This window comes from Jaculus jaculus, chromosome 23 (assembly GCF_020740685.1).
Source record: "Jaculus jaculus isolate mJacJac1 chromosome 23, mJacJac1.mat.Y.cur, whole genome shotgun sequence".
Taxonomy (NCBI): Eukaryota; Metazoa; Chordata; class Mammalia; order Rodentia; family Dipodidae; genus Jaculus; species Jaculus jaculus.
The window spans coordinates 9,316,246-9,328,466 of record NC_059124.1 but is presented as its reverse complement, the minus strand read 5'-3'; the positions used below and the strand labels follow the sequence as shown (position 1 = coordinate 9,328,466).

At 49.3% G+C, this 12,221-nt stretch overlaps 1 protein-coding gene across 3 annotated transcripts in view; it reads right to left on the bottom strand.

Annotated features, from left to right (window-relative positions):
• Positions 1-12,221, bottom strand: part of Ncapd2 (non-SMC condensin I complex subunit D2) — a 35,662-nt gene that overhangs the window by 4,255 nt on the left and 19,186 nt on the right. For 2 of the 3 annotated variants that reach the window (XM_045139730.1, XM_045139731.1), the window contains exons 11-22: positions 11,596-11,730; positions 11,420-11,507; positions 11,149-11,329; positions 8,763-8,887; positions 6,365-6,580; positions 5,921-6,095; positions 5,654-5,738; positions 2,256-2,389; positions 1,655-1,787; positions 1,476-1,560; positions 1,235-1,402; positions 931-1,103 (exon numbers count right to left, since the gene is read on the bottom strand). In XM_045139730.1, the coding sequence (XP_044995665.1) occupies positions 931-1,103; positions 1,235-1,402; positions 1,476-1,560; positions 1,655-1,787; positions 2,256-2,389; positions 5,654-5,738; positions 5,921-6,095; positions 6,365-6,580; positions 8,763-8,887; positions 11,149-11,329; positions 11,420-11,507; positions 11,596-11,730 (1,698 nt within the window). The remainder of the gene's footprint in view (positions 1-930; positions 1,104-1,234; positions 1,403-1,475; positions 1,561-1,654; positions 1,788-2,255; positions 2,390-5,653; positions 5,739-5,920; positions 6,096-6,364; positions 6,581-8,762; positions 8,888-11,148; positions 11,330-11,419; positions 11,508-11,595; positions 11,731-12,221) is intronic. The other variant, XM_045139732.1, reaches the window with a different exon arrangement.

The following is a 12,221-nucleotide window of genomic DNA, read 5'->3' as shown; positions in this document are numbered from 1 at the left end:
GAGCTGTCCCATAACAGTTCTACCTCAGCCTCATGAGGGATGTTGGGATGACAGGCTGACGCCACCACGCCCAGATTTAAATTTTTTTTTTTTTCCAAGGTGGGGTCTCACTCTAGCCCAGGCTGACCTGGAATGCATTCTGAAGTCTCAGGATGGCCTCGAACTCACAGTGATCCTCCTAACTCTGCCTCCTGAGTGCTTGTTTTAAAGATGAGCTACCACCTTTAAAATACTTTTTAAAAAAATATTTTAAGAGAGAGAGAGAATGGGTGTGCCAGGACTTCCAGCCACTGCAAACGAACTCCAGATGCATGTACCACCTGTGCATCTGGCTTACGTGGGCCCTAGGGAATTGAACCTGGGTCCTTTGGCTTTGTAGGCAAGTGTCTTAATTGCTAAGCCATCCCTCCAGTCCATATTATTTTGTTTTTAGTTTATTGTAGGCTCGTTTCCAGCTTTTTACATGGAGTCTGGCAGGGGGTGAACTCCAGGACTTAAGCTTGAGTGGGGAACACTGGACATTAAGCCATCGCCCCAGCCCACCCTGGGAAGACGTGATTTACTATACGTAGTTAACAGATGGCCACGCCAAGGACACGGAGGTCAAAGTTTACCCCTGTCCCAAGGCTCGATGTCCTAATGTTCTGCAGGATAACCACCTCAAAGTTTGAGGACCCGTCAGGGGACAGGCCAGTGGCAAAGGCTGATGGCAAGTGGTCTGAATGGTCATAGGCGCCTCAAATAGAGCTCTACAGCCTGTACTTACGGAAAACCCGAGCGTGGACACACGATTCATTTCTGTTGACATTCATCTTCCCCCACCCAAGGAAGGAGCAACAGAAAGGCAGGTTCTCCACTTCCCAGTGAAGCAGCCCAGGTCCCCAGAAGGACGCGGGGAAGCCCTGGGCCCAGGACTGCCTGCCCGCATACCTTCTCCTTGGGGGCCTTGGCCCTCTGCTCCTGTTCTTCGCGAAGAACCCGCCGCCGGCTCAGCTCTCCACTCACTGCCTGTTCCAGATGCACCAGCTGCTGCAGGGCCACATCCCCGGCCAGTGACAGCAGGTTCATGAGCAGGAAGGTGGGGAGTGTGGGGACAGCTTCCTCTGTGGAGGGAGGGGGGAGGGTGTTCACATTCTTCCCTTGCTCCAGCGCTGCTCAGTCATGAGGCCGTGGGTGGGCTGGGGAGACGGGAGCAATAACTGGGCCAGTAACAGCAAAAGCCTGTGGCACTCACCGGAGCCCTCCTGGGCAGCGCTTTGCTCCTCCAGCCTCTCCAGGGCCTGCTTTGCACAGCCCTGCAACATCTGGGCACAGATCACGTCGGGGCTCTCGGCCAGTTGGTAGGTCAGGGTCACTGCCCCCTCCTTGAATGGGATCCACAGAGGGTCGGGGTGAGCAAAGCCTATGGAGAAGGAAGATGGCGTCAGCGCAGGAAGAGGGCCCAGCTCTGCTCGCGGCCCTGCTGGACAGCTCACCTTTTGTGACCATCTCCTGAAGTCGCTCGAACAACCTGTGTTCCTGAGGAAGGCGGAAGGGAGGGTGACGTTTGCCTAGGGAAGGCTGAGGAGGGAACGAGACAGAACGCAGGGTGTGAAAGGCAGCCAGGCAGGCGTCTGCTTTCCTCGGCAAGGACATAACTGCCCACACCACGCACCTTCCTCCTGTCTGAGATGTTGCCAATGGCATGGCACACGTGCTGGGCCAGCCTGTAGTCCTGTGGAAACTTCTCTGCCAGCCCTACGCTTACCAGGATGTCTAAGTTGCTCCCTACAATTTCCGGTTTTCCTCTAGGGAAAGAAAGTCAGAGTTAGCTGGGCGAGACAGCACACGGCTTTGATCCCAGCACTGGGGAGGCAGAAGTAGGAGGATCACCATGAGTTCAAGCCCAGCCTGAGACAACATGGTGAATTCCAGGTCAGCCTGGGCTATAGCAAGACCCTACCTCGAAAAACAAAACAAAACAAAAAAACCACACACATACAAAGTCAGAGTTAAAAGCAGTCCCAGCCGGGCATGGTAGCGCACGCCTTTAATCCCAGCACTCGGGAGGCAGAGGTAGGAGGACCACCCAAAACCAAACACAGCGTTTAGCTAGCCCCGGCTCTGACTACGAGTCAGACTTTGGATGCTATGTGTGCTAGTGACCATTTCCAGGCACCGTCAGAGAGCTCAGGCTACCACTGAAGGAAGGGAGCCTCTTCAGACCTCCTCTTCCTCTCCCACCCGACTGACGGCCAGCTCCACGTGAGCCTCACCGTGCCATCATGCCGAGGAGCATGACAGAGGAACAGCGCTCCAGAGGAGAGCAGGGGACCTTCTCTGTGATGCGCTCCCACAGCAGCTGGGTCACCGCTGGCTTCAGTTCATCCTTCTGCACAAACTCACAGAGCTGTGGGGGAAGCAAAAACAGAAGAACAAAGTTCAGGCCTCCGATTCACAATTCCCCTTGGCCTACTTTGAAGACAAGAAAACCTGGAATGCGAAGCAACACTTTGGAACAGAAAAGGAAGCCCTCCCCCCCTCCCTTTTTCTTATTTCTCAAGGACAAGTCTCACTGTAGCCCAGGCTGATCTGCAACTCGCTCTGTAGCCCCAGGCTGGCTCTGAACAAGGCGATCCTGCTACCTCTGCCTCCCCAGTGCTGAGGTTAAAGGTGGACTTTCTAGTATGTTCTCTTTTCTTTAAAAAAAAGTTTTTTTGTTTTTTTTTTTAAAAATTCATTTCAAAGAGAAGAAGAGAGAGGCAGATAGAATGGCACTAAGCATGTCTAGCCACTGCAGACGAACTCCAGACAGATGTGCCACCTTGTACTAGGAATTGAACCTGGGTTCTTAGGCTTCACAGGCAAGTGCCTTAACCACTAAGCCATGTCTCCAGCCCCTAGGAGGTCTTCTTGTTAGTACAATTTGAGCCTGTCTCAGCCTTTCCTTGTTGCCCACATCCTCCTCCTGGTTACATAAGCTTGACACTGCAGTCAGTCACGGAACCCTTGAGCCAGTCACACAAGTCCTACGTTATCTTCCTTCACAATGTGTCCTCTGGGAAGCTCCATGCTGTGCTGTCTCCCCAGGCCCAAACCTCATCTCTCGTGACTGCGCACAGGGCCTCCTCTAGCATCTGCTTCCGGCTCTTGGGTACGGGAGGCTCCAGAGCAGCAGCCAGCCGGAGCCGGGAGACCTCCTTTCCCAGTGCGCAAAATGTAGACATGAGCTCCTGGTTCTGACAGTCAGTGTCCCCTCCCTTAGTGGCCCCATAATGCAAATGTTCCAAAGAATATTCACCTCATTCAAAGGCCAGGGTCTTAAGGTGAAAGTCCAAGACTCTTGAAGGCATTTAGGGATTACCATAATTTAGCCCCAGCCTGTGTCCTCAACTTGATGTTCCTCTGCAGATGGCGAATGAGTCAGAACACAACTTCTCAAGCAGTAGCTGAGTGGTGCACTTTCGTTAGGTTTTTTTGTTTGTTTGTTTTGTTTTTTGAGGTAGGGTCTCACTCTAACTCAGGCTGACGTGGAATTCACTATATAGTCTTGAACTCACAACGATCCTGCTACCTCTGCCTCCCCAGTGCTGGGATCACAGGAGTGAAATTATCTTTCTAAACCCTATGCACCATTAATAATGTACGTTGAGTCTTATCACCTTCACGAGCTTTCCTTGACCAGGCTACCTTAAGCAGCTCTTTCCATCTGCGCTCAACTGTAACACAGAAGTGGAGTGTGCTCTTAAGAGCTCTTATGGCCTGTGCCGCTAACTAGCTGCATCTTGTTTTGTTTCTTTTGGGGTACTGGGGGCAGAACATGCCCAGCAGGCACTCTACCACAGAACCACCTCCTTACTCCTGTCATTACCTGACTGTAACTCTCTAACTTCCTTAACCTCTTCCTAAGCCTCACAGATTTCTCATTCTAAAATGCAGAAAGAGGGCTGGAGGAATGGCTTAGCGGTTAAGGCATTTTCCTGAAAGCCAAAGGACCCGCCTTTGATTCCCCAGGATCCATGTAAGCCAGATGCACAAAGGGGCGCATGCATCTGGAGTTCGTTTGCAGTGGCTGGAGGCCCTGATGCACCCACTCTCTTTCTCAAGTAAATAAAAATAAAACTTAAGAAAGTATTTTAAAAATAAATAGCCGGGCATAGTGGTACATGCCTTTAATCCTAGCACTTGAGAGACAGAGGAGAGGGATCACCATGAGTTCAAGGCCACTCTAGGACTACATAGTGAATTTCAGGTCAGCCTGGGCTAGAGTGAGAACCTACCTCAAAAAACCAAAAAAAAAAAAGAAATAAAAATAAAAAATATTTAATAAATATTTTATTTGAAAGATACAAGAGAGAAAGAGGCAGATTATATATGTGTGTGTGTGTGTGTGTGTGCACATGTGTGTGTGTGTGCAGAGAGAATGGGCGTCAGGGTTTCAGCCACTGCAAATGAACTCAGATGCACACACCACTTTGTGCATACAGCTTTACATGGGCACTGGAGAAATGGACCTGGGTCCTTTAGCTTTGCCAGCAAGTGCCTTAAATGCTAAGCCATCTCTCCAGCCCAAATATTTTTTCCCCAATTTTAAAAAACTTATGAGAAAGGAGCCAGGCACAGTGGCATACACCTTTAATCCCAGCACTCAGAAGGCAGGCAGAGGTAAGAGGATCGGAGTGAGTTCGAGGGCACCCTGAGGCTACATAGTCAATTCCAGGTCAGCATGGGCTAGAAAGAGACTCTACCAATAAATAAATAAATAAATAAATAAAATTATATAGGAGAAAGAGAGAGAAAGGATGGGCATAGCAGGGTCTCTAGCCACTGCAAATGAACTGCAGTTGCCATGTGGCACCATATGCATCTGGCTTATGTGGGTTCTGGAGAATTGAACCTGGGTCCTTAGGCTTAACAGGCAAGTGGCTTAACCACTAAGCCATCTCTCCAGCCCTCAAATACATGTTTTAAAAAAGAACTGTGACATAGGGCTGCTGAAGGGCCAAACTGTATGAGGGATTCGAAGAACAGTTCTGAGCATATATTCAACAGTTATAACATTTGTTGTCTGTCACTTATTCTAGTATTAGACAATTGCTGCATTTTTAATGCATTTTTCTAAAGATGTTTTGTGTTTCTGACTATAATTAAATCACTGTTTTCTTTTAATTTTTATTTATTTATTTGAGAGTGACAGACACAGAGAGAAGGACAGATAGAGGGAGAGAGAGGGAATGGGCGCGCCAGGGCTTCCAGCCTCTGCAAACGAACTACAGACGAGTGCGCCCCCTTCTGCATCTGGCTAACGTGGAACCTGGGGAGCCGAGCCTCGAACCGGGGTCCTTAGGCTTCACAGGCAAGCATTTAACCACTAAGCCATCTCTCCAGCCCCACTGGTTTCTTTAAATTGGAGAACATAGTCGGGCGTGGTGGCACACGCCTTCAATCCCAGCACTCAGGAGGCAGAGGTAGGAGGATCGTGTGAGTTCAAGGCCAGCCTGAGAAGTTCAGGCCAGCCTGAGCTAGAGTGAGACCTTACCCTGAAAAAACAAACAAAGAAACAAAAAGTCATGCTGGCAATGTGAACACACACGTCTGTGACGCTCAGTAGGTTGTGAATGTAGTATAATACCTGATTCTAAGTGTTGAATGAACACAGACCAGTGAGACTTACGATTTCCTCAAGACACTGGACGGTCACAACTGAAGCGTCCACTAGCAACACAGAGAGATTGTGAATCAAAGCCTGGGCCTTGGCTCTGTGGAACATAAGAGATCAGTGCTCATTACGAGACAGGGAGGTTAAATGAACTTATCCCACCAGAGTGTTAAGAGCTTGGGACAGAAATCCACCCTGAGACCCAGGTCTAGAGGGGTACCCTTCTTTCTTCATGACATTAAACCTCAGAAAGGTCAACAAAGACAAAAGAGTCCCATGTACCTGGCAGAATCCCCTTTGGGGCTGAGGTAAATTTGGCGGTAGGCATTAAGTACAGCTTCTCGGACACCAGGCTCCTTAGACCAGATGAGAGGCAGCATGCGGCGCACCCCAAACACAGCCTGGGGTACCCCAAATTGGAATACCATCACAAAGAATTCAATCACCTCCTGCACCACTGAGGACAGATACAAATGTCACCCACCTACTTGGCGAACCCCCCAGTACTTACAGGCAGAACCCTTGGTAACTAGTAACACGCAGACCTAGGCCTATTCCTGCCCTGAGAGCCCCTGTAACCCCCCCCCCCCCCGTGAGACCCTACATGCGCTCAACTGCGCAGGGCCAGCCCTGCGTTGGAGTGGCACGCGTTAGTAATGCTGGGGTAGGACGGGGTTTTCCAGCCCTGCGGCCACTCCTCGCCGGACAGGAGCTGGCCAACCTTACCTGTCGTCGTGTGTTCATACATCATCCTGCTGATGATGCCAATGGCTTCTGTAATCTTCCGCGAGAAGCTGTGGGCGTCCTGCAGGTACTGCACCAGCATCTCCTGCTTTGCCAGCTCATCCGTCCCTCCGGACCCCTCGGGCTCACGCTCACAGGGGGTGGCCTTAGAGACAGGCTCTTCTGGGACCCCGTTCCCGTGGGACTCCTGCGTGGAAGCTGTGAAGGCCAAGAATCAGAACTGCAGAATGGTTCCGTGCAAGCACACATGGGGGCATTGGACAGCCACAATATTCCCGGGATGGGGCCAAACATGTCGGGGCTTGCCTTTCATACCAATACGAGGGAAGCTGAGGTAGGAAGACTGCCATGAGTTCGAGGGCAACTTGGCCTAGAGTTGAGACTCACTTTGAAAAGCCAAAAAGAGGGGAAAAAAAAAAAAAAAAAAGAGGAAGACAGTCTTTGGATGGGGCCTGAGGAAATAGCCTAGCTCAGTCAGTAAAATGAAGACCCAAGTCTGTATCCCCAGCACCCACATCAGAGCCAGGCATGGTAATATGACGTGTAATCAATGCAAATCAAGGCAGGTGCAAGTATGCCCACGGCAAGGTGACCAGTTAGATAAGCCAGTTGGTGAGCTCTAGGTTGCATCAGTAGGAGACACCGACCTCCACAGCCCGCATCCACACATTTCACACACACAGACATACAATATACATCAAAAGAATAAAAAATTCAAGCTGGGTGTGGTGGCGCACGCCTTTACTTTAATGCCAGCACTCGGGAGCACAGGATCCCCGTGAGTTTGAAGCCAGCCTGGGACTACAGAGTGAATTCCAGGTCAGCCTGGGCTACAGTGAAACCATACCTTGAAAACAAAAAGAAAAATAAAAAATAAGCCAAAAATGGTGGTGCATGCCTTTAATCCTAGTACAGAGGCAGGAGGATTGCTGTGAATGAGGCCATCCTGAGAATACATAATGAGTTATAGGTCAACCTGGGCTAAAGCAAGACCCTACCTTGAAAACCCAAAAAGTAAGGAAATCAGTCGGGGGAGATAGTCCAGGGGATAAAGTGCTTCCCATGCAAACATAGGGCATTCAGATTCCCACCACCCATGAGAATGATGCGTGGCTGGCACTCCTAGTGCCCGTAATCTCAGTGCTCTGCAGGTGGACATGGGACAAGCTGGCTAACCAGACAAGCCCCGGTGAAAAGCTCCAGGTTCAAATGGAGACCCTGCCTCGGTAAACAGTGGAGAATGACCCAGACATCCTCACGCCACCTCTGGATTCCACACCCATGGAGGCACACATGCACCCATATATACGTGGACGTGGATGCACACACAAACACCCTTGCATGTTGCTTCTACAATGGGAAATATGACGTAGAAGCGGGGGAAGTGGCTCAGTGGTTAAGGGCGCCTGTCTGACAGCCCAGGTTCAATTCCCCAGGACCCATAATGTGGCGAGTGCTTCTGAAGCTCCTTCACAGCGTCAGGAGGCCCTGGTGTACCCAATCTCTCTTCTTGTCTCTCAAATATTTCCTTAAAAAAAGAAAGATACCCTATGCCAACCTCTGGCCTCCCCATGCACACGCACCCACACACACCGGCACACAAACACATGCACATATGCTGGGCAAGGTGGTGTGCCCCTTTAGTCCCAGCGCTCAGGAGGCAGAGGAACGAGGATCGCCCGCGTTGGAAGCCTGCCTGGGCCATTTATTAAGACTGTTTCAAAACAACAAGGTCAGCCAGATATGGTGGCGCACGCCTTTAATCCTAGCACTTGGGAGGCAGAGGTGAGAGGATCACCTGACTTCAAGGCTCCTCTGAGACTACAAAGTGAATTTCAGGTCAGCCTAGGCTAGTGCGAGATCCTACTTTGAAAAACTAAGACGCTACCCCCCATACAGACATGCACGTGTGTACATACACACGCACACACACGCATATCTGTATATTTTCTATAAGGTATGGAATGTGGGCTGGAGAGATGGCTTAGCGGTTAAACGGTTTTGCTTGCAATACTTAACACCACATGTGCATACAGTTGGTTTTCAGTGGCAAGAAGCACTGACATGTCCATTTTCTCTGTCTCTCAAATAAATAAAAGTAACAAAAGAAAGCACAGAATTAGGCTGGGCATGGTGGTGCACACCTTTAATCCCAGCACTTAGAAGGCAGAGGTAGGAGGATGGCTGTGAGTTCGAGGCCAGACTGGACTAGAGTAAGATTCTACCTCAAAAAAAAAAAAAAAGAAAGAAAGAAAGAAAGAAAAGTATAAAATTAGAACACATTGCTATAGACCTCCATAGTTAGGAGAGTTAGCCTGCAATTGGGCTGCTCCCATTCCAGACCAGAAGCAATGCTCACTGCCTGAAAGGGAAGGGTTACCTTTGAAAATGATTCCCAAGAGATTCAGGAACCTGGTCTCCTCTGACTCCTCTGGGTCTCTGTTACTGAAGGGTTCAGATTCCGGGAAGTGGCTTGTGGCTTCTTTCGTGAGAATGATGGCCTGCCTGAAAGAACAGTCACCAAGTCAGCAGCCAGGAGAGGACCACTGTAGCCGATTTTTGTAAAACACACACACACACACGCACACACACACACACACACACACACACACAAATACAAGTAAATTATTTACTAGAGAAAGAAACAGGCAGATGGAGAGAGAATGGGCACACCAGGGCCTTTAGCTACTGCAAACAAACTCCTGATGCATGCACCACCTCTACATCTGGCTTACATGGGTACTGGGGAATAGAACCTGGGTCTTTAGGCTTCTCATGCAAGTGCCTTAATCACTAAGCCATCTCTCCAGCCCCAATTTTACTTTTTTTTTTTTGAAGTAGTCTCACTCTAGCCCAGGCTGACGTGGAATTCACTATGTAGCCTTAGGGTGAACTCAAACTGACAGCGATCTTCCTACATCTGCCTCCCAAGTGCTGGGATTAAAGGTGTGTGCCACCATGCCTGGCCATTTCCGTATTTTTTTAAAATATATTTTAGGGCTAAAGACCCGGAACCACTTGAAATGACACATACGTCACTTGTGCACTTGGCTTTATGTGGGCACTGGGGAATCAAACCTAGGTTGTTAGGCCTTGCAGGCAAGTGCCTTAACTGCTGAGCCATCTACCCAGCATTTTATTTTTGTATTAAAAAAAATCTTTATTTATTTATTTGCAAGCAGAGACAGAATGGGCACCCCATAGCCTCCAGCTGCTGCAAACAAGTTCCAGATGCGTGTGCCACTTTGTACATCTGGCTTTATGTGGGTCCTGGGAAACTGAACCCAGGCTGCCAGGCTTTGCCTCAAAAACTGGGCCATCTCTCCAGTCCCTTTCTTTCTTCCTCTTTTTTTTTTTTTTTTTTTTTTTGAGGTAGGGTCTTGCTCTAGTCCAAGCTGACCTGGAACTCATGGCAATCCTCCTACCTCTGCCTCCAGAGTGCTGGGATTAAAGACGTGTGCCACCACACCCAACTCAAGAGAATCTATCTCAAGACTCCATCACGCCCTGACCCAGTATCCTAAGAGAAGGAATATGTGAAATGGGTTTTAAAATACTGGGCTGGAGAGATGGCTTCGCAGTTATAACAAGCGCTTGTCTGTGAAGCCTAAGGACCCCAGTTTGAGGCTGGATTCCCCAGGACCCATATTAGCCAGATGCACAAGGGGGTACACTTGTCTGGAGTTCGTTTGCAGTGGCTGAATGCCCTGGTGTGCCCATTCTCTCTCTCAAGTAAGTAAATAAAAATAAACAAAAAAAATTTGAAAAAAGTACTAAGCCTTTATTTCAATCTTGAAAGGACATCAATATGGGTTTTTATTTTAAAAGTATGTCTTGAGCCGGGTGTGGTGGCGCATGCCTTTAATCCCAGCACTCGGGAGGCAGAGATAGGAGGATCGCTGTGAGTTCAAGGCCACCCTGAGACTACAGAGTTAATTCCAGGTCAGCATGGACCAGAGTGAGACCCTACCTCGAAAAACAAAAAGTATGTCTTTACATGGGTGGCTGGGGAATTGAACCTGGGCCAGGAGGCTTTAGCTCCCAAGCCTTCCCCTCAGGCCCCAAATAAGGCTTTTTAAAAGACAGGGTCTCATCATGGAAAATGTTAATAAAAATTGAGAAAAAAAAGGGGGAGGGCACATGCATCTGGAGTTCGTTTGCAGTGGCTGGAGGCCCTGTCACGCCCATTCTCTATCTCTAGCTGCCTCTTTCTCTGTCTGTCTGTCACTAGCCAAGGCTGACCTGGAATTCACCATGTAATCTCAGGCTGGCCACAAATTCAGTGATCCTCCTACATCTGCCTTCTGAGTGCTGGGATCATGGCTGGTTTCGCTAAGTTTTTATCTTATTTTATTTATTTATTTATTTGAGCCAGAGAGGGAGAGAATGGGTGCACCAGGGCCTCTTGCCACTGCAAACAAACTCCTGATACATGTGTCACTTTGTGAATTTGGCTTTCCATGGGTATTGGGGAATGGAACCAGGAATTGCAGGCTTTGGTAGGAAGCACCTTTAAGTGCTGAGCTATCTTTTCAGCCCCTTAGGAAAGTTTTTAAACTGGTGTTTGGGATTGGCTAAAATGAGACCCTACCTGGAAAAAAAAAAAAACAACCAAAAAAAAAAAAAATCAGTGTGGCCTTGCCTTTGGACAGTAAAGACACCTGTCCTCTGTTGCAGCACACCCAGGTACAGTTCATCTTAAAGAAACGCTGTTATCTCAAGGGTGAATCCCAAGCCCTTAAAGGTGATTTGCAGCGCTCACGTACTTGTAACTCGCTCTGGCGAGGAGCTGGCGGATGCGCCCTTTCACCTCTTCGGCCGACTCCGCACCCCTGATTTGCTGGGGCCTCTCCTCTTCTTCCTGGGGGCGCTGCAGAAGTCGCTGCAGGGTGGCCTTCAGTTCTGGCAGCATGGCTTCCCACTCCTCCTCCGGGTCTATCGCCGCAGCTGCGTCAGAGTTTCGCTTAGTCTCTTCTGCAGTTTCCGACTGCAGGGAGTGGGGCGGGGGGTGAGGAGAGCTCAGGATTGGTGACTCACAAGCAGCTGTGGATCGTCTCTGGGCTCTCATTTCTCGTAATTTCAGGGTCTCCTTCTGCAGCGGTCCAGCAAGGTCAGCGTCACTCAGCTGTCAGGAAGGAGTGGCACACCACTAAGGGACTGGACTTCATCCCCATTTCCCTTTCACGCCTCCTTGTGTGGACAAGTTCACTCACCTTGCAGGAGAAGGGATTATTGGCTAGAAAGCTGGCCAGCAGCTGAATGGCATTTTTACATACTAGCACTGACTTGTCTGCCAGACGTCCCACTGCTAAGGACACCACTGCCTGGAAACGTGTCAGTGGAAGGGCCTAGACGGGCAGAGAGAGAGAGGACTACGTCATTTAAAATCCATTCAGCTCAAAATGATCCTGACCTGTAGTCTACATTAAGCTATCCAGTCATTTTATTAATTTGGGGGGTATTGGTTTTTTTGTTTTCTTTTTTGAGGTAGGGTCTCTAGCCGAGGCTGACCTGGAACTTACTATGGAGACTCAGAGTGGCCTCAAACTCATCGCAATCATACTACCTCTGCTTCCCAAGTGCTGGGATTAAAGGTATGTGTCACCATGCCTGGCCTATCCAGTCATTTTGAAGAAACAATAAAAAACATACATTTATTTGCAAGGACAGAGAGAGTCAGACAGACAGACAATGGCTATGCCAGGGCCTCCAGCCACTGCAAAAAAACTCCAGATTCATGTGCCGCTGTGCATCTGGCTTTCCGTGGGTGCTGGGGAATCAAACCCAGGCTGTCAGGCATTACAGGCAAGTGCTTTAACCACTGAACCATCTCTCCAGC